This window comes from Phodopus roborovskii, unplaced genomic scaffold, assembly GCF_943737965.1.
Source record: "Phodopus roborovskii unplaced genomic scaffold, PHOROB, whole genome shotgun sequence".
In the NCBI taxonomy this organism is placed as follows: Eukaryota; Metazoa; Chordata; class Mammalia; order Rodentia; family Cricetidae; genus Phodopus; species Phodopus roborovskii.
The window spans coordinates 11,056,284-11,078,289 of record NW_026126434.1 but is presented as its reverse complement, the minus strand read 5'-3'; the positions used below and the strand labels follow the sequence as shown (position 1 = coordinate 11,078,289).

General features: G+C 37.8%; 1 protein-coding gene across 1 annotated transcript in view; it reads right to left on the bottom strand.

Moving 5' to 3' along the window:
- The window catches only part of LOC127223891 (catenin alpha-3-like), a 105,291-nt gene that overhangs the window by 23,256 nt on the left and 60,029 nt on the right, over positions 1-22,006 (bottom strand). Inside the window, exon 3 of the mRNA XM_051186581.1 lies at positions 21,293-21,485. Within this exon, the coding sequence (XP_051042538.1) occupies positions 21,293-21,485 (193 nt within the window). The remainder of the gene's footprint in view (positions 1-21,292; positions 21,486-22,006) is intronic.

The window sequence follows — 22,006 nt, the reverse complement described above, 5'->3', positions numbered from 1 at the left end:
AACTCTGAGCTAGCTCCCCAGTGTGGCAATATATTAGTTATGATTTAAATAAAGCTACTGGATATCAAAATGCAAAGCTAGCCACAGCCACAGAGGCCTTTAATCTCTGGACTAGGGAGACAGGCAGAGGGATCTCTGTTTGTTCAAGGCCACAGTGAGCTACATAAATGGATCCAGGATAAAAGAGAAACAGCTCACACAAAGGTGATCTCAGCACTTGGGATTATTCACCTTTAATTCTAGCACAAGGGAGGTGGAGACAAAAGTGATATGGCTGGGCAGAGACAGGAATATAAGGCTGGAGGAGACAGGAACTCAGGGATTGCAGTCTGAGGTTTGGTAGAGAGCAGTGTAGTCTGCATTGTACTTTAAGGATTTGTGGAGACTGGATCACCCATTTTGGTCTGAGGTAGAAGTAAGAGCTACTGGCTTGGCTGCTTTGCTTCTCTGATCTTCAGCATAAACCCCCAAATCAGTCTTTGGGTTTTCATTACTTGTGTTTCACTCCAACTCTAATCCAACTTTTAAATAGGCAAAGGCCTAAAAAGGCATTTTAAAGAAAAAATACAAATGACCAATATGCACATAAAAAGATTTTCTAATGTTAATATAATCTAAATTATTAATGCATAATTACATCTGCATTAAGGTTTTAGTAAAGCCTTTTGCCAAGATTGTTTTTGATTGATTAAAAATAGGCACATATGTTTAATATTCAGGAGCAAGACACTGGAGACTGAACAGCACAGGAAGAGAAACAAGAACGATTGTGTGTGTGTGTGTGTGTGTGTGTGTGTGTTGGAAGTGATCACTGTACTAACTGTTACTTCTAGAAGGAAGTGGTAGAAAGGCAGTGTTTACATTGTGGCTAGCTTCTTCCCATGCTTAGGGACAGGGGAAACTTGAGATTATTAAAAGGTTGATTAAAGGGTGCTGTGGAGATCTCTAGCATGCAGTACTGCAGCAGAGTACCCATGAAGAGGTGCTAGAGAGATGACTCAGTGTGAGTGTGTGCTGCTCTTGCAGAGGTTCCCAGCACCCACATTAGGTGACTCACAACACTGACTCCAGCTCCAGGGAACCCCCTTCTGGCCTCCACAGGCAACTTCAGTCATGTAAACATATCCTCACAAATACACAGAAATAATTTGTTTAACTCCAATAAATCTTTCCTTTAAAACAAAAATAGTAGCTAGACAGATGGCTCAGAGGTTAAGAGCACTGGTTGCTCTTCCAGAGGTCCTGAGTTCAATTCCCAGCAACCACATGGTGGCTCACAACCATCTGTAATGAGATCCGGTGCCCTCTTCTGCTATGCAGGCATAACACATATAGAGCATCCATATACATAAAATACACATATAAGTGAATCTTTAAGTTAAAAAAAGTAATGAAGAGCACACATACACAGAGTGGGCAAGCAGGGAGATCTCTGGATATCCTGCAAATGTCACTATTAGCTAAATTAAAACCTTGGAGCAATTAAAATTAACTAATTCTCCCGTTATAATCCCAAAAATGGATTATTATTTTGTTCTCCCCTCTAGGCATAATAGTGGGAAACTATTGTAAAATTCAACCTCTAGCTCACCTAGCTAGTTCACCAAGTTTCTATGAAGTCCTTAGAAATTCATATAATTATTTTCCTATATCAAATTCATCATTCAAACACAAAGATTATAGGAACACTACAAGGAAAACAAATGAAATGTTCTGCTCTCCAGAAAAAAGTATTAAATACCCATAGAGAATCAAAGGTATTCTCCATATCACATTAATATTTTATCATTTTTATGTGAAGGTTTATTATGTCAAAATCAAAGTTATTCCTATGAAACTTCTAGAATAATTTCATAACTGTGGAACTGCAATAGGATGTCTTCTCTCTATCCATCATGAAACTCTTGTTATCAGCCACATCATTTCAGAAGCTCAACTGTTTCTAGCCAGTGGACTATCAATGGTGACCTTCACTCTCAAATGCTTTCTCTCCCAAAATGGCTGAAACCGGTATTTACTGAACTGAGTAAATGCCAAGCCTAAGAAAAAAGGACAGGTAAAAAATATTGATCAAAAAAAAAAGCAAGCAATGAAATTTTTCATTCGGAGTAAAGGGAATCAGAGACCCTAGTTCCTTCCTTGGGGTCACCACTATAGGTTGAGAATTAAGTAAGGAGAATGGATGCTTAAATATGTTTAAATCTCCTTGAAAGTCTCTAGTGTTGCAAAAAAAATCAGAATAGAAATATAACTTGCAATAATGTGTGAGCATAGAGAAAGGCTAAGAACATACAAGACTCATGTAATTATAGACCATGGAAGATTTGAGTATAATCATGACTGGCTGGAGAGTCTCTTATGTTGTTTTGGTTTTTTGTTGTTGTTTTGGTTTTTTGTTTTGTTCCCCCCCTCCAAGTTGATCTCAGTGTGACAATTCGAACCTTCTGAATTTAGAGTAATGTGTAGAATTTTTATGTAAAACTCTGTCTTTGCCAGACAGTATGGCTCACATAGAATCCCAACACTTGGGGAGTTAGAAACAAAGGTCTCAGGAATGGAAGACCGGTCTCAGCTATGTAGTAAGTTTGAAACTAGTCTGAGCTTCCTGAGCAACAATTTTTCTTCATAGTTTATAACAAAATTTTCTTTCTTTCTTGATTCCTTAGTAACTATCCATTTTTCACTTCCAGAAGCTTTTCTTGTTCTGTAACCCTAAAACTCACTAACACAGAATACTGGTACAACTTCTGATTCTGTCACTCAATCACACTTTCAAATTTAGAAGTGATCTTAATGCAGAGTGTACATGTGTGAGATAAAAGGAAAAGGTACAAGAGGCAATCAGCAGTAAAGAACATGCATTGGGTTCACCAACTTCTTTCTCTCCATAGTGACCCTTCAGACACAGAATCACTGGCTCCCAATAATCCTTTGTAATTCTTTATAAAGCTTGAAGGGTATTCCTTAGATTCATATTTTATAATGTCTTATGTGATAAGTTTCAATCTTACTAGATATACTAATAGTTGACCTAACTAGTATTTTGCTGCCTTATGGTAAGAAAGAGGAAAAATGCCAAGAAGAGAAAGATGTTAAATAAAGGGCATGGTGTGACTTTAGATGATGGTACATGCCAGTACCTATGTATCATGTCTTTGCAGTACCCACAGAGACCACAAGAGGGTACCAGATCCCCTGGAACTGGAGTTACAAATGGTTGTGAGCTGTTATGTGGGCTCTGGGAACTCAACCTGTATTCTCTGACAGAGCAGCCAATACCTTTTAGTACTGGGCTATCTATCTCTCTAGCCCTAAAATAACATAATTTTAAGAATTGGAAGAGATAATGCATTTGATCTTAACCATGGAATCTTTTTCTCTTGATTAGCCCAAGGTTGTAACAGTTTAAGATAGTTTCAATAAAGTACATTATCACATAGCATGTAAAACATGGTAACATTGATGTCATGTGCTACTTTTCAACTTTTACTATCAACTAATGAAAAAATCGGATAACTTCATTGCTCTTCTATATGTCATCAATAAAATGACAATTGTCTTGTCAAGAACAAAGAAGGGATGGAGAGGGTTCTGTTCTAGCCTTATAAAAACCAGTCAGGAAATTGTCTACAAATGACAGCATGTGCAATATGGATAACTGTAAATCTAAAAGCCATGCATCATCAAAAAATAAAATCAAGATTCATATGTTATAAAAGAGTAAATATAAAATGATATTGTTGGTTGAACAGTCAAGGGGAAATGTTATTAGCAAATGATGAAAGTTATGGAGTAACCATAAGAAGAGATAAGATGGAAAGGGCTTCCTCTGAGAGGAGGCTGTAGGCAATGAAGGCTCCACTCATGATGCTAGAATGAAAGTAGCAAGAAGTGCAGGAGATGTTGCCTTCCATCATATGCTTCTCTACAATAATGAAGTGCATGTTTTACTATAAGGTATTTATAGGTCAAAATCAGATTCAACATCTCCTGAAACAATTATAAGATCTTTTTATTCTTACCATTCCCCTATTTTTTGCTTTCTTACACTTGTGTATCTGAAGATTCTATAACACCTTCAACTCTATATTTACTATAATTACTCTCATTGAATACTCTAAAATTAATGTCTATTATTTTAATTTCATAAAGAGAAGGGATCATAACTTTTTCTTTATGATGAAATCATAGTAAAATAAACATTTAGTTAGGCTAGTATATTAAATATCCAGGAAAGAGAAGGTTAAAGAAGGGATGGAGGAAAGAAATGATGGAGGCAGAGAGAAAGAAACCTGACATTAGAATTTCTTATCTAACACATGACCTTCTTTTATCCATAATACAATATTCCCCTTTGTCTTTTTTTTTTTTTTTTTTTTTTTTTTTTTTTGCCCTTAGATGTTTGTGCCTGACTTTTAGGAGTTCTGAGATATTTATTCTATGGGGCTTTCTATCCACTCTGGTATATAAGATAAGAAGGGTGGGCCTATTCTGTCTCATAGCCTAATCTCATAGCACTGAAATGTTTCTTCCATTTAACTGCAGCCTTATCATCTCTCCTTCCCAGGAAAAGACTTTCATTGGTTTTTTGTTTTTTTTTTTTTTGTTGTTGTTTTGTTTTGTTTTTGTTTTGTTTTGTTTTGTTTTTTTTCTTTTTTTTGTCCAAATTGCAAGCATACAAAGTGGGAGAAAGAGAAAAGATTTTTTTATCTCTGGCTCTAAGGATTATATCTTATTGAGTCTTTTCCATTTCCTTGACTCCCAGTAAACTGACAGTACCTCAATTTATCATTGCCTGTGCATCATCAACTCCCAAGTTTGAAAGCATCATAGCTCTGAACAGTAAAATTCTCCTTGGGACACATAATACATAAAGCTCTCTCCAAAGAAATCAAAACTATTGATAGTTGTCTACCATGTAGTTGATTCAGAAACAAGCCTTAAAACAGATAAACACAATGACATTGGCCCACAAAGACAGACCCCTAAGTATTAACAGAATGTAGAAAATCAATAGAGCTTGGTAACTCCTGTCCATTGAGACCTTGTTAACTATATTGTAGTTCTCAGTCAAATTCAATATAGCACATAATCAAATTAATGAAAGAATCCAAAAGATTCAAAACTGTATTTTACCTAGAAATTATGCTTCCAAGTGAAGTAGAGGCTACCAGTGTTAGTAGCCCATGACTATGAACTCTAGGACATCAAAGGCTACCTTCCTGTCTCTAAAGGAGACAGCTCTGGTTCCATGCATGTGCTTGCTCTCCTCTGGGGTCAGGCACAGCTGGTAATTAGCATAACATTATTCAATAAGAAAGCTAATGCAAGCTATATATACAATATTAAATAGCATTGATCAGCACATTTGCAAGTGTTAGTGCTTACAAAAAAACAAAGGAACCATGGTTGTGGCATATGCCTATAATCCCAGCATAAGCTCATGGGCTATCTGCACTATATAGCAAAATTCTGCTTCAAAATAAAAATAAAGGTCAAAAATGAATCATTAATATGGCAAGCAGCAGTTAATGCAGAGACGACAAATTAGCCAAAATATGGAGAATAAGAACGTGTGGATTGCTCAGCCCTAAATGAAATATCTGTATCATTCCATCCAGGGATCCAAAAATGTTCAAGAAGAAGTGGTAAGAAAAAAATGTAAAACCCAGTAGTTAGGACAAAGTGTTAAGAAACAGTGTCTTCTTGACATGGCATAGTGATTGCACACACTGATTCACTGAGACTGTACTAATTAGTTTCAACTGTCAACTTGACATAACCTAGAATTGCCTAGGAGAGGACTTTCAGTTGGGGAACAGGGTTTTAACTCTTGTGGTACACATCAAACATTCCAAGAAGGATGCACTATGGAACTAAGATTGCAAAATTACCAAAGTACTGATGAAGAGAAATTGGAAGAATTTGGAAGCAGAGCCTTCTGTGAGAGCTAAAGTTGTTAGCATTGTAGTTATAATTAAATCCATGGGAATTAAAAGATTCCTCAGGGAAATGAGGAGAAAGAACATTCCTAAAATGAATGCTTAAGGAAAAAATACAAGGAAATGATAGGGTCAAGTCAACAAGGAAAGTGAGAAAAGAGGTGGAGAACATGTGTAATGTCCTAGAGAGAAAGAAGGAGGGAAAGTTTCAACAAGTGTGCCGAAGTAATTATAATAAATAATAAATTATCCATGCACCAGAACAGATAAGGTAAAATAGGAATATAAGAGGAGAACAGGAAACCGGAAGTGGAATTTTTTAGTGAGTACTTCTAATCATCAGGTAGAGACAAGCTAATGCATGTAAAGGAAAAACCAGTGAAAGAGAAATAACACTGTAGAGAAAGTCTTTTCAGGGAAGGGGGAGGCTAGGATCCAAATGAATTTCAAAGATTTTTTTTTACCTGTACTTATTTAAGTCAGGGTTTATTTATTTTATTTTATTTTTTACATTTGAAACAAGGTTGTTTTACATGTCAATCTCAGTTCCCTCATACTCCCATAATCCTCTATTGCCCCCACCAAACCCCAACCATCCCCTTTCTGCTCCCCAGGGAGGGTGAGGCCTTCCATGGGGAGTCTTCAAAGACTCTCATTTGGATCAGGGCCCATGTGTCTAGACCACTCTATATGGAATGGGTTCTCAAAGGCCATTCGTACAATAGGGATAAATACTGATCCATTACCAGAGACCCCATAGACGGCCCAGTCCTCCTAACTAACATCAATGTTCAAAATGTCTGAGTCTGTCCTATGATGGTTTCCCAGCTATCAGACTGGAGTACATGAGCTCCCTGTTGTTCAGGTCAGCTAATTCTGTGGCTTTCTCCAGCCTGGTCTTGACCCCTTTGCTCATCACTCCTCCCTCTCTGCAACTGGATTCCAGGAATTCAGCTAGTGTTTAGCTGTGTCTGCTTCTGCTTCTCTCAGCTACTAGAATAAGGCTCTAGGATAGGATGGCATATAAGGTAGCCATCAATCTCATTATCATGTGAAGAATTGTGCTGGGATTTTGATAGAGAGTGCATTGAATCTGTAGATTGTTTTAGGCAAAATTGCCATTTTTACTATGTTGATCCTACCTATCATAGAACATGGGAGATCTTTCCATTTTCTGGTATCTTCTTTAATTTCTTTCTTTAAAAACTCAAAGTTCACTTGTGCCAGCACCCTTTGTTGAAGATGCTTTCCCTTCTTCCATTGTATAATTTTAGCTGTTTTGTCAAAAATCAGGTGTTCATAGGTGTGTGGGTTAATAACAAGATTTTCTATTCTATTCCATTGGCCTGCCTGTCTAGTTTTGTGCCAATACCAAGCTGTTTTCAGGACTATAGCTCTGTAGTAGAGCTTGAAGTCGGGGAAGGTAATGCCTTCTGAAGTTCCTTTAATGTACAGGGTTGCTTTGGCTATCCTGGGTCTTTTGTTTTTCCATATAAAGTTGAGTATTATTTTTTCAAGGTCAGTGAAGAATTGTGCTGGGATTTTGATGGGTATTGCATTGAATCTGTAGATTGCTTTGGCAAGATTGCCATTTTTACTATGTTTATCCTTCCTATCCAAGAGCATGGGAGATCTTTCCATTTTCTGGTATCTTCTTTAATTTCTTTCTTTAAAGACACAAAGTTCTTGCTATATAGGTCTTTCACATGTTTGGTAAGCATTACCCCAAGAAATTTTATGTTGTTTGTGGCTATTGTAAAGGGTAATGTTTCTGTGATTTCTTTCTCAGCCCCTTTATCATCTGTATATAGTAAAGCTACTGACTTTTTTGAGTTAATCTTGTATCCTGACACTTTGCTGAAGGTGTTTATCAGCTATAAGAGTTCTATGGTAGAGGTTTTCAGGTCACTTCTGTAAACTATCTTACCATCTGTAAATAGTGAAAGTTTGACTTCTTCCTTTCCAATTTGTGTCCCCTTGATTTCCTTTTGTTGTCTTATTGTTCTAGCTAGTACTTCAAGTATAATATTGAAGAGATATGGAGAGAGTGGGCAGCCTTGTCTTGTTCCTGATTTTAGAGGAATCACATTGAGTTTCTCTCCATTTAGCTTGATGTTGGCATTGGTTTGCTGTATATTGCTTTTATTAAGTTTAGTTATGTTCCTGTTATCCCTGATCTCTCCAAGACCTTTATCATGCAGGGGTGTTGGACTTCATCAAAGGCTTTTTTGGTATCTAGTGATATAATCATGTGGTTTTTCAGTTTGTTTATGTGATAGATTACATTGATGGATTTTCATATGTTGAACCATCCCTGCATCCCCAGGATGAAGCCTACTCAGCCATGGTGGATGAGTTCTCTGATATGTTCTTGGATATGATTTGCCAGTATTTGATGAGTATTTTTACATCAATGTTCATGAGGGATATCGGTCTGTAGTTCTCTTTCTTAGTTGTGTCTTTGTGTGGCTTGGGTACCAGGGTAATTTTAGCCTTGTAAAAAAGAGTTTGGCAATGACCCTTCTGCTTCTATTGTATGGAACACTTTAAGGAGTATTGGCATTAGCTCTTCTTGGAATTTTTGGTAGAATTCTGCACTGAAACCATCTGGCGCTAGGCTTTTTTTGGTTGAGAAACTTTTGGTGACTGCTTCAATTTCATTGGGGGGTTATAGGCCTATTTAAATTGCTTATTTGGTCTTGATTTAATTTTGGTAAGTGATATCTATCCAGAAAATTGTCCATTTCCTTTAAATTTTCTAATTTTGTGGAGCACAGGTTTTCAACGTATGACCTGAAGATTCTCTGTATTTCTTCTGTGTCCATTGTTATGTCTCCCTTTTTCTAATTTTGTTAATTTGCATGTTCTCTCCCTGTCTTTTGGTTAGTTTAGATAAAAGTTTGTCTATCTTGATGATTCTTCTTGAAGAACCAACTCTTTGTTACATTGATTCTTTGTATTGTTTTCCTAGTTTCCACCTTACTGATTTCAGCACTCAAATTGATTATTTCCTGGCTTCTACTCCTCCGGAGTGAGTTTGCTTCTTTTTGTTCCAGAACTTTCAGTTGTGATGTTAATTCTCTAATGTGACTATTCCCCAGTTTCTTCATGTGGGCACTTAGGGCTATGACTTCCCTCTTAGCACTGCTTTCAAAGTGTCCCATAAGTTTGCATATGTTGTGCCTTCATTCACGTTGAATTCTAAGAAGTCTTTCATTTCTCTATTTCTTCCTTGACCCAGGAATGGTGCAATTGTACATTGCTCAATTTTCATGAGTTTGTTGGTTTTCTGCAATTTGTGTTGTTGTTGAATTCTAACTTTAAAGCATGATGGTCTGATAAGATACAGGGGGTTATTACAATTTTTTGTGTACCTATTGGGGTTTGCTATATTGCTGAGTATGTGCTTGATTTTAGAGAAGGTTCCATGTGGAGCTGAGATGGTATATTCTTTTGTGTCTGGATGGAATGTTCTATAAATGTCTGTTAAACCCCATTGAGTCATGACTTCTGTTAGTTCCTTTGTTTCTGTGTTAAGCTTCTGTCTGGTAGACCTGTCTAGTGTTGAGAGTAGAGTGTTGAAATCTCCCACTGTAAGTGTGTGAGGTTTTACGTGAACTTTGAGTTTTAGTAGTGTTTCTTTTACGAATGTGGGTTGTATTTGGGGAATAAATGTTCATAATTGAGACTTTGTACTGATGGATTTCTCCTGTGATGAATATGAAATGGCCTTCTTCATCTCTTTTGATTGATTTTTGGTTGAAGTCTAGCTTGTTAGATATTAAGATAGCTACACCTGCTTGCTTCTTGGGTCCATTTGATTGGAAGATCTTTTCCCAACCCTTTACCCTGAGGTAATGTCTGTCTTTGAAGCTTAGATGTGTTTCTTATATGGATTCTGTCTTTGTATCCATTCTTTTAGCCTGTGTCTTTTTATAGGCGAGTTAAGACCATTAATATTAAGGACCATTGATTGTTAATTCTTATTTGTTTTGGATTTATTGTTCGTGGTGGTACTGTGTGTGGATTTCCCCCATTTTTCTTTTGGCTGTTGGTAAAGTGGGATTATCTATTGCCTATGTTTTTGTGGGTATAGTTAATTTCCTTGGGTTGGAGTTTTCCTTCCAGAACATTTTGTAGGGATGGATCAGTTGATAAGTATTGTTTAAATCTGGTTTTGTCATGGAATACCTTGGTTTCTCCATCTATAGCAATTGAAAGCTTTGCTGAGTATAATAGTCTGTGCCGGCATTCGTGATCCCTTAGTGTTGGCTGAATATCTATCCAGTACCTTCTGGCCATCAGAGTTTCCATGGAGAATTCAGATGTAATTCTGACAGGTTTGCCTTTATATGTTACTTGGCCTTTTTCCTTTGCTGCTCTTAATATTCTATCTTTATTCTGTATGTTTGGTGTTTTGATTATTATGTGGTTAGGGGACTTTCTTTTGTGGTCTACTCTATTTGTTGTTCTGTAAGCTTCTTGTACTTTCATTGGCATGTCTTTCTTTAGGTTGAAGAAGTTTTCTTCTATGATTTTGTTAAATATATTTTCTGCAACTTTGAATTGGGTTTCTTCACGTTCTCCTATACATATTATTCTTAGGTTTGGCCTTTTCGTGGTGTCCCATATTTCCTGTATATTTTGTGTCAAGAACTTGTTGAACTTATTATTTTCTTTGGTCAATGAATATATTTGTCCTAGTGTATCTTCAACACCTGAGATTCTTTCTTCCATCTCTTGTATTCGATTGGTAATGCTTGTGTAGTTCCTGATTGTTTGCCAAACTTTTCTATTTCCACCATTCCCTCAGTCTGTGTGGGCTTTTTGTTTGTTTGTTTGGTTGGTTGGTTGGTTGGTTGGTTGGTTGGTTTGCTTTGGTGTTTTGTTGTCTCTATTTCAGCTTTCAAACCTTGCACTGTTTGAAATGTTTCTTGCAATGTTTGTTTTGTCCTTTCCTCCATTTCTTGCATTTTTTCTTCCATTCCTTTAAGGGATTTTCTCATTATCTCTTTGAGGGTCTCTATCATCGAAATAAAGTTGTTTTTCAGGTCATTCTCTTTGTCTTCATCTGTGTTGGGATGTCCAGGTCTTGCTGGTGTGGAGTCCCTAGACTCTGGTTGCATCATATTGATCTTTCTGTTGTTGACTGTATTCTTATACTATCGTCTACCCATGGCTCTGCTACTCCAATGGATGGTGGCAGACTCCTCCCCTGGTTGAATGCTAGACCAGGATGCTAGACTCCAGATGGGCCAGTCCACTAGAGCGGGCTCCCCCGCATGCAGTCCTCAGTTTTCAGTCCTCAGAATACTCCAAGCAGGGCACTTGAAGGCAGGCCAGAAACAGTCCCACACTTACCCCCTCCCATGGTTGGAGGTGGGACCAGGACACTGGCAGACTCTAGGTGGGCCAGTTCCCTAGGGAGGGCTCCCCTACACGAAGTCCTCAGTCCTCAGGATGCTCTGAGCAGGGCACCAGGAGGAAGGCCAGAAACAGCTCAAAGAGTTTTATTTTAAAAGAACTATTTTCTTTTTGAAACCAAAGAAATGGGAATATACCATGATTTAATAAGGATCAGGAGAAACAAATAGGCTGAATAGAGGTTTATTCAGGGAGAAATAACTTACAACATAGACAGATGAACACCAGTAGGTTCCTGGTCCCAAGGAGGTCTCCGGATGCTCTCCTGTCTGGGTGTTGCAAATAAGAGAGCTCTCTTTCTCCTAACTCCTCTCCACTCACTGCCCCCCTCCCAATATGCTCAGGAGATCTTGTTCCTTTCCCCTTCTGTGAGGGACCTTGTATGAATCTCCTAGGTTCCTCCTTGTATCCTAGTTTCTCTGGTGGTGTGAATTATAGGTTAGTGATCCTTTGCTCTATGTCTAAAATCCATATATCGGTGAGTACATACCATGTTCCTCTTTTTGTGACTGGGTTACCTCATTCAGGATGTTTTTTTTTTTTTCAAGTTCCATCCATTTGCCTGCGAATTTCAAGATTCCATAATAGAGGGAGCCATTATAGGTTTAAAGAGAAATCTGGCACTAGGGAAATGTCCAGAGATCTACAAGCATGACCCCAAATAACAATCTAAGCAATAGTGAAGAGGCTACATTTATTGCCCTTCCATGATAATGAGATTGATGGCTACCTTATATACCATCCTAGAGCCTTCATCTAGTAGCTGTTGGAAGCAGAAGCAGACACCCACAGCTAGTCACAGAGCCAAACTCCTGGAATCCAGTTGCAGAGAGGGGGGAGTGATGAGCAAAAGGGGTCAAGACCAGGCTGGAGAAACCCACAGAAACAGCTGACCCTAACAAGGGGTAGCTCATGGACTCCAGTCTGATAGCTGGGAAACCAGCATAGGACCAACCCAGACCCCCCTGAACATGGGTGTTAGTTAGGAGGACTGGGCAGTCTATGGGGCCTCTGGTAGTGGATCATTATTTATCCCTAGTCTACAAATGGACTTTGGGAACCCATTCCACATAAAGGGATACTCCGTCAGCCTAGACACATAGGGAAGAGCCTAGGCCCTGATCCAAATGAAATGAAAGAGTTTGAAGACTCCCCATGGAAGTCCTCACCCTCCCTGGGGAGCAGAAAGGGGATGGGATAGGGATTGGGGGAGGACAGAGAAGGAGGGGGATTGACATGTAAAACAAGCTTGTTTCAAATTTAAATAAAAAATTATCATAAAAAACAAATACCACGTATGTATGTTAAAATATGTGCCAAGTGAAGAGTTTTTCTGAATCTTAGGATTTAGTGGAAAGACTATTATGTTTGTGGTTTAATGATTACCTAAGAATACTGGAGATATAGCCACAGTCAAATATCAACACAATGAATAGATGGAAATAATGTGGGCAGCAGCTGTTGCCTTTGAACCCAGACATATGCTGTGAGTAATTGGTGCTAAATACCAAACATTTTATCAAACCCCTTACTGTAACATTGATGAGCAGAAGAGATGGAGCTGACCATTCAGGAACAGTTAATTAAAACTAAACTGTTACCTTCCTTTACAAATGAATATTTAATATAGTTGAATTTCAAACTTATGTAATATAGGTGGTATGGAATGGATACCAGTGACTTTTTTAAGATTCATCAAGACAATATTTGCTTCCTTATTTAAAACATGCACTGAGATACTGGAGAGATGACTCAGCGATTAAGAGTACTGGCTGTTCTTCCAGAGAACCTAGGGCTTTGATGTCCAGCACCAACATGGTAGTTCACACTGTAACTCCAGTCCCAGAAGTTCCAGTGCCCTCTTCTGGTTTTCATGGACACTAGGCATGCATCTGGCTCATTCCTATACAGGCAAGCAAAATACTCAAACACAAAATAATAATAATAACAATATAATTTTTAAACATGCATTGAAGCTGAGCAGTGTAGCACACACCTTTAATCCCAGCACTTGGGGAGGCAGAGGCAGGTGGATCTCTGTGGGTTTGAGGCCAGCCTGCTCCTCAGAGCAAGTTCCAGGATAGGCATGTATATATAAAGAAAGCTTATCTCTAAAAAGGAGGAAGTAAGGAAGGAGGAAGAATATGAGGAGGAGAAAGAGGAAGAGGAGAGGGAAGGAGGAGAAAAGAAGAAGGAGAAGAAGAAGGAGAAGAAGAGATATCCACATTAGAAACTTTAGGTAAAGCATGAATCCCATACACTGATGAAAAGACTAATCCCACCTTTAGGGTATCATTCTCCTATTTCTAGAAGTCATCTTTTTATCTAACTACTATGAATGATGGCAACTCTAGATTCCTAACTCCTAGTGGTAAATAAATCTATAGGCCTGAGGTTTTAAAAAAAACATAGAGATAAAAAATTAAGGAAATATGGAAAGGAAGATGAATAGAAAATAAACCTTGAATACAAGGGTGAACCTGAATGGATGGAATAACTTCTATAGCACAGGAAAATAACTAGAGTTAACAATTAATTGAACATTTCAAAATATTAATAACTAGCAATATACTGAATGTTCTTAACCAAAAAAAAAAGGCCTGAGATGGTGGTCATACAAACATTATACATTATATGTATAAATGTATTGAAATATATACCATATGTATCCCACTAATATTCAATTACTTTGAATCAATTAAAAATACATGTTAATTTCTAAAGACACTATAACCTGAATACTTACATTTGTATATAAGAAATATGAGGAATATCTGTTTCTATTTTTATTACATTTTCATTTATCTATTATATGAATGTGTGAATACCTCCATGATGGCAAGCACTTTTACCTGCTGAGCCTTTCACCAGACCAGAGAATGTACATTTGAACAAAGTAGATTACTTCCAACCAAGAACAAGCTCCTAATTTCTACCACAGGGAAGGGTCTGCCAGAAATAGTTCTGAACCATGCACCATGATACAATGGATGAAGTGCTATAAGCCTAAATTGTACACACTTGCCTCTAGGAGGTTCTCTCAAGAGTGCCTTGGAGAACAAAGCATTTCCTTTAGTGTAAGATGACACCATCTATACTTAAGAGAGACAAAGCCCTTGGCAAATCCCAAAGCTCCTTGATGATCTTAGCATCCCTCCAACTGGTTGTGGTAGATTACTTGGTAGATGCCCACAAATAAAATTGGATAGGAAGTCTTTCAGGAGTGTCAGGACATCTAATACATCTGCAGGTCCCTGTGGTGATAATCTGTTTATGCTCTAACAAATAAAGTTTGCCTGAAGATCAGAGTGCAAAACTAGCCACACTAGTTAGCCATAGAGGCCAGGCATTGTTGGCAGCCACACTAGTTAGCCATAGAAGCCAGGAAGTGGTGGTACACACCTTTAATCCCAGCTCTCGGAAGACAGAGGCAGGCAGATCTTTGTGAATTCAAGACCACCCTAAGCTGCACAAAATTGGTCCAGACTAAAACAGAAACAAAAGCCCCACAAAGGTGATCTCAGCACTTGGGATCCCACACCTTTAATCCCAGTACCAGAGAGAAATAAAAGGAGGGAGGAAACGGGAGTTCAGTGCAGTCTGAGGTTTGGTGGAGACAGATGAAGTCTGGAGATGCAATCTGAGGACAGGATCTCCCCTTCAGTCTGAGCATTGGTAGAGGTGAGAACTCTCTAGTGGCTTGCTGCTTTGCTTCTCTGATGTTCAGCATCAACCCCAATATCTGATTGCAAATGTTTATTATTAAGAACAACTAGAATTCTTGCTGCAGGTTTCCTCCCATATTACATACAAACATAGTCTGTATGTCTTCAGGTCTCCTCTCATCTCACATATGGACATAAAACCTGTGGTACCCTATGCAGTTGCTGGCTCTGGTAGGCACAACTACCAAAACTGATGACATGATGCTGTGCATTCCAGCTCCAGATGATTCACACTCAAGTAGTTACAGAGGGAGGCAGTGTTGTTGTTCTTCTCCATCTAAACAGGCATTCTGGCTTGTGTGAACCATATTCAAGAGTGCTGAACTTGCCTCTTTCCCTGAACACTCTTGAAATCTCAGATTAATTATTTCCTTTTACATTAAGAAACCAAGTCTTTTATATTTACTTTATTTCGCCACTAAAACCATATTATTGTTATGATAAGGAAGTTAATGTTTGTATAAGAAAACTATTTTATCCTAATTAATATTGCTTTTGGATGTTTATAGTATAAAAAACTCATTCTTAATTAATTAAAAATATAATAAGGGACCTGTGGTCTTGTGTGAACAATTGTTGTGTCAACAGTTTCCACTGCTGTACCTAGATCATTAGCATAAATAGAGTACCTCTGTTTGCTATTTGTCTTTAAAATTGACTCTGAAAGACAATGCATGCTACCAATAAGCTTCCCAAGCAAGGTGAGTTAGCACAAGATTTATCTCAGCCACAATGGGGAAATGTGTTGCTTTCAGAACCCAGAACCCAGTAACTAAGAACAGTATCCAGTGCTGTCTATGAATATAAAGTATATTTGTTCTCTTGGAACTAGAGAGATGGCTCAGTGGCAAAAAACACTTTGGTTCTGCAGAGAACCTGGGTTTGATACCCATAATCTACATGGCCATTCACACCATCTATAGCTCCAGGTCCAGGGAATCCAACACTCTCTTTCAACCTCCACAGACACAGGTGCTGTTGAAAGTGTTGGAAACCTCAAATGGGATAAACACCAAGAAAACCAAATAAAAGTAAACTCTAATAGTATTAGTAAGAAAAAAAGAAATAATTCTTAAAAAGAAACACAAGGGAAAAGTCCAGTAACTTCAAAGAGGCTAGCTTCTCAATAGATACCATGGGGTTCAAAGGGTAAAGAAACAGTCTCTTCTACTTGCTGGGAAAAAAAAAACTCATTTCCAATTTAAAATTATATGTACGGAATTAAAACATTAGAATGAGGGTGGCTGCCTCTAGAGCTGAAAGTGATGGAGTAAAACATGTTGAACTGTTGCTTTCACTGATAACAGACAAAATATATCAAACAGCCATGGAAGTCACATGATAATGAAAAGCAAGCAGAAACTAGAGAAAATCTGATTCATAATGAGAGATAACATCATGTGGCCTTTCTTCTGAAGGTAAAAATTGAAGGTTGAAAAAAATTATGGAAGAGGAAACTAAATATGAATTTTCCTTAAAAAATCCACAGCATGACCTGGGGCAGTCCCAAAGACCCCATAAGTACAAAATTTAAATATAAATAAATAAATTTGTAAAAGGCTGTACTACTCCATTAATTGTACTCTTTGGGGGAACAGAAGATTCTGTGCTAAATAAGTTTGGAGAACATATCAAATAAGCCTTTGAAATGCCACAAAGACTATATCCCAAAGATTGAGAGTCCTCTGTAAGATTGAAGAGAAAATTTAACAGACTTAACCTTTGTAAAAGGTTGAATAAAACCTTTGGTGACTACTTAGTTATCAACTATTCACTGAAGCAAAACTTAACAGTCTCCAGGGGAAGATTAGAGAATACAGAATCTCTGCAGTCGACTCAACATACTACCACTATTCACACAGACAAAAAGAAGATGTTACTATGACATAAAGCAAAATCAGTCAGTAGAAACAAGATCCAGATGAATCAGATATTGCAGTTAAAATGACCAAGGGCCCTAAGGCCATTGTAAATATGCTCTAAATGGTAACTTTAGAGAGTATCTTCTCTAGTTTACAGTGATCTTAAACAATTTTTGACAGACACAAAAAAAAATCTACACATAAAGAGGCAAACCAAAAAGTTTGATTCATTAAAATTAAGAATATAAAAATATCAAAAAATGTTTACTATAATGGAAGGAAGGAGACATTTTAATTCTTGACAATTAGCAAAAGATTTATACCAGAACATATAAGAAGTTGTTAGAGAAATGTAAGTTAAAATGAGACCGGAATACACTTGCAAATGTTTCATTAAAAACACTGACAGTGGAATGCAAGGCAAATGTACAGTGTTCTTAAGAAATGTCAACAGGAAAACCCAGTTCAAAAATTAGCACTATCACTGGGAAGCCAGGGCTATTACCCAGAGAAACCCTGTCTTGAAAAGAAAACAATATCTGCTAAAGCTAATCATATGCTAATGATTTATTCCTGTTTATAGTTATGAACCAAAATTAATGTACATATGCATACATACCAATAATGTCCATTAAAACCAAAAGCTGAAGCAATTAAGTCCATCAGCAATAGGGTGGAAAAGTAAAGGAAAAGTAAATCATTTTCTATTCATCAATGAAAAAAATAAACTATATATAATGATATCTCAAAGATATATTGAGATATGTGTTAAGTAAAAGAAGCCAAACTTAAAACTTAGCATGCTACATAATCTCACACACATCAGATTAAAAAAAAAAAAAAAAGGCTAAAGCACCTATAGTGGTAGAAGTTGGGATAATGCTTACCTTTGAAGTGAGAATTTATATCTTTGAAGTGAGAATTTAGTAACTGATTGGGGCACAGGCGCTGGCTGCTTCTGGGATTTTAGAATGTTACTTTGTTTGTTGTTTTGTTCTCAGATGTTCTCTGTGTGTGTGTGTGTGTGTGTGTGTACCACATGAATGAAGTACCAACAAAGGACAGAAGAAGGCACAAATCCCCTTAGACTATAGTAGCAGATGGTTGTGAGCTGTAGTATTGGTACTAGGATTTGAACCTGGGTCCTCCATAAGAGTATCCAGTGCTCTTGACCACCAAATGTTTGTTCATTTGTTTGTTTTGAGACAGAACACTATGTAGGCTTGACTGGCCCAGAACTCACAATGTAAACCAGGCTAGCCTCAAATTTACGTGCCTCTGCCTCTGACCTCTGAGTGCTGGTATTAAGGGCATGTGCCACCACACCCCCAGCCTTTAATAATGTTTTAGTTCTTGATCTGCATGGAGTTACATGAATGTGAGGGCAATATGTGAATTTTATTGAGTAGGTCATAATAGAGTGTGTAGCTTCATGTGTCTTAGAAGTAAGATCTGCAGATTACAGAGAAGTAGTGGTATTCAAAGGGAGTACACACACTATAGGTAAAACATATAATCTATATACTTAAATAGTTCTTAGCTAGTATCTGTGTGGTTTTGTAAATAATCTGAAACTATTTGAATAAAATTTCAGATTTAATTCCTTGCTTGCATCCAGGTGTACTAGTATATGATGTACTGCAAGATGAAGAGTAACTGTAAGGAGTCTCTACAACATGGGTCCTGTTGCTGGATCTCTGCCTTCTATCCATGTATCACCTTTCCTTTCATCATCTACTCCTTGTGTTATCCATGTTCCACCTTCTGAAGGCACATTTCTTTAGGAACACAAACATTCTCATTTTTTTATCACTGCCACTAAAGGCAGTACAACAGAAAAGGGCAGAATCTCATAATAAAGCTAAAACTATTCTAGGTCTCTGTTAGAATTTTATGGACTACTTTCAAGGGTCTTCTTGAAAATAAGTCAATAACAACATCAATAAAACTACCTTCCACTTCCAATGCTTTTTACACTTTTCCAAATACCTCACACTTACTAGTTGTTTTTTGTTAGACCTTCACATACCACTAGATAAGGGACGTTCAATAAGAAAAGGACAGAGACTATTTAAAGTATGTCTCTGGCATCACACAAAGTCAGTTAGATCAGAGCACAATCTTCTGTTTCAGCCCCACCACTCAGCTAACATTCCTTCCAAGTTGGGTGCACAATGTGTTCACTATGGCTCTCTGTTCTCCATACAGTGGGCATTCCTTGGATTCCAGAAACATGTGCTACTATATGCTTTCCTCCCACGCTAAAGTGCTGGTAAAGCACTTCAACAAGTGTATCTGTTGTGTGTGCCATATACGACACACACACACACACACACATACACATATATATATATATATATATATATATATATATCATGTTATAGTAGAAAACCATTTACTGCACAATCCTAGAACCCTGAAGTATCTGAGAATTTCTTTTTCACTGATAGATGGGTATTTAAAGAAACTACAATATATGACATATGACCTCAACTAGTCTTTGTTTTAAAAGAAGAGGTTCTGCCACTTGCCACAATCTAAAAATGGAGGGTGTTATGCTAAGTGGAATTAGCCAGACTCAGAATTCCAGTAAGATGGTTCAGCAGGTAAAAATGGGTTGCCCTGCAAACCTGCACCTGAGTTAGAGTCCCAGATCCCATGGTGGAAGACAAGAAACAACTCCGGAAAGTTGTCCAAAACAACTCCCACATGCTGCGTGCACACACAAACACACACTCTACATGCACATATGATAATAACTAGTTTAAAAATAATAATTTTAAAAGAAAAAGGAGATAAAATTCAAATGTAGTAATTACCAGGAAAGGGTGAAAATACAAGGGCAGTGAGGAGATGAGGGAGGGGTCAAAGGGCATAAGGTGTCAGAGAGGGAGGAGAGTGGAACTGAAGCTCTAATGTTCAGTGGGGCTGCAGTAAATCCCAGTAAGAAACCTTTCTGAACCAGTGCATTAAGCTGTTTTGTCACCAAAAAGTGAGACATGTGAGGGAAGAGCTACATCCATGTCCTCCACTGTAGAAACCGTTTTGCAACATGGACCCCATAACACAATGCTATGTACCTCAAGTCTACACAATAGAATTGACTTTAAGAGGTATAAAACCAAAAATTGCAACATTAAGCATTAATTACAACATTAACCCCTGTATCCTGTATGTGGCCAGTATGTTTATTGATTAAGAAATATTCACATACACACACACAGAGAGGGGGTTAGGTCCATGAGATAGTTCAGGCTGGCTGAGAATTTGCCAACCTTCAACTGAGTACTGAGATCACAGTACCTGGTTCTTTCTGATTTTCTTCAAGTTGTACTAGGGTTCAGGGGATAAAAATATTTAAACAAAAAAAGTTCAACTTCATTTTCCCTCCCAAAATAGTTGCAGCAAAGTGATAAGCATAAAATAATCAAATAGTTCTTTTAAAGATAAATTGTAGGACTAGGAGATGGATCCATGGATATAATAGTTTCTGAGCAAGCCTAGAAACTTGAGTTCAGATCCCTAGCACCCATGTGAAAAGAGAAAAAAACACTGTGGGTGTGGCAGTGCCTATTTATAACCCTAGCACAGAAGGCTGAGACAGGCAGTTCCCATGGGCTTGATGGGCAGCCAGCCAAAACTGCAAGGTCCAGATTCAATGAAAGACCCTATCTGAAAATAAATAAATAGATGGTAGATAGGTAGGCAGATAGATAGACACCTGCATAGACAAGAGCAACTGAACAAATGTACCCCCATTAGCACAAATTAAATTTTTTAAATATTGTCTCAAATATCCTGCAGATGAGACTTGTAATCTTCAGAGGGAACTCTGATTGCTGTGTTATCTTATCAAAAGGTAGAATATATGCTTTTATTGTATAATGTGAGCAAAGCACAGCATGAAATATGTATGGTTTACATAAAGTCTTACCAAAAAAAAAAAAGAGCTTCCAACACTGAAAAGCAGAAAACATATTTCTGAGCCCATCAGAAAGGAAATATCTCTCAACTGTTTATAAAGAGCTTTATAATTCATTGTATATGCAAAGGCATCTCCCACTTCATTAAACCTCTCTGTTTGTCACAGAGAAGCTGCATGCAGTATGGTTGGAGGTGGGAGCTGTATTCAGAGACTCAATAGCCAGATAAGAGCCAGGACTGGGAATCCACCTTGGAGCTGCCTAATGAGTCACTCTGCCTCCCACAGCTCACACTTCACAGCTGTGTGCAAGACTAATAAACTCAAACCTGCAAAACAGAACACTCACACATCTACTGCAATAACTAACACCCTGAGGATATGCAGTATGCTCCTGACTGGGGACTGGGTACTCACTCTCTTTGCGAACTTCCTGGAGTGCAGCTGTTAGCTCTTCTTTTAAAGCTGTTGCTTCCTTGGCTATCTTCTCCCCCTTGTCTAACAGATTCCAAGTTGCTTCCTCCACAGAAGCCAGGAGAACTCTGGCTCTCTTTGACCGTCCCTTTTTCCTGTTGGAAGGATTCTGTGGGCAATTTACAAGTGTAGTAACCTAAAATTGGAAGAAAACAAATAAACAAAAAAACACACATATACACACAAAGAACTTATTAAATATATTGTAGGGTGAACCCAGTCTTGAGGTATAACAGCACAGAAGAAACAGAATCATGTCCCCAGTAACAAGACTCATTCCAGGGACTGTTGTTACATCCCCAGAAATCAAGTCATTCCCTCAAGAGCAGCCACCAGAATCCCAACTGAAGACTAGAAGGGAAAGTCACAGTTATTAAACATCATTGAGTTTTACTACTGGATAAAGGTCTGAGAGGACTATGGATGTGTCAGAAACTTAATGTGGAAAGAATACATATGTTCAATAAAGAAATGGAACTTGGGAAAAAGTACACCGGTAACATGGCTCAATGGATAGAGTACTTGACTAGCAAGCATGAGACCCTAAGTTCAAGCCCTACTACAGTTCATACCAGGTTTGGTGGCACACACCTGTTATCCCAGCACTTAGATGATGGAAGCAGAAAGATATCAGAAGATGGCAGTGGGAATTTAAGA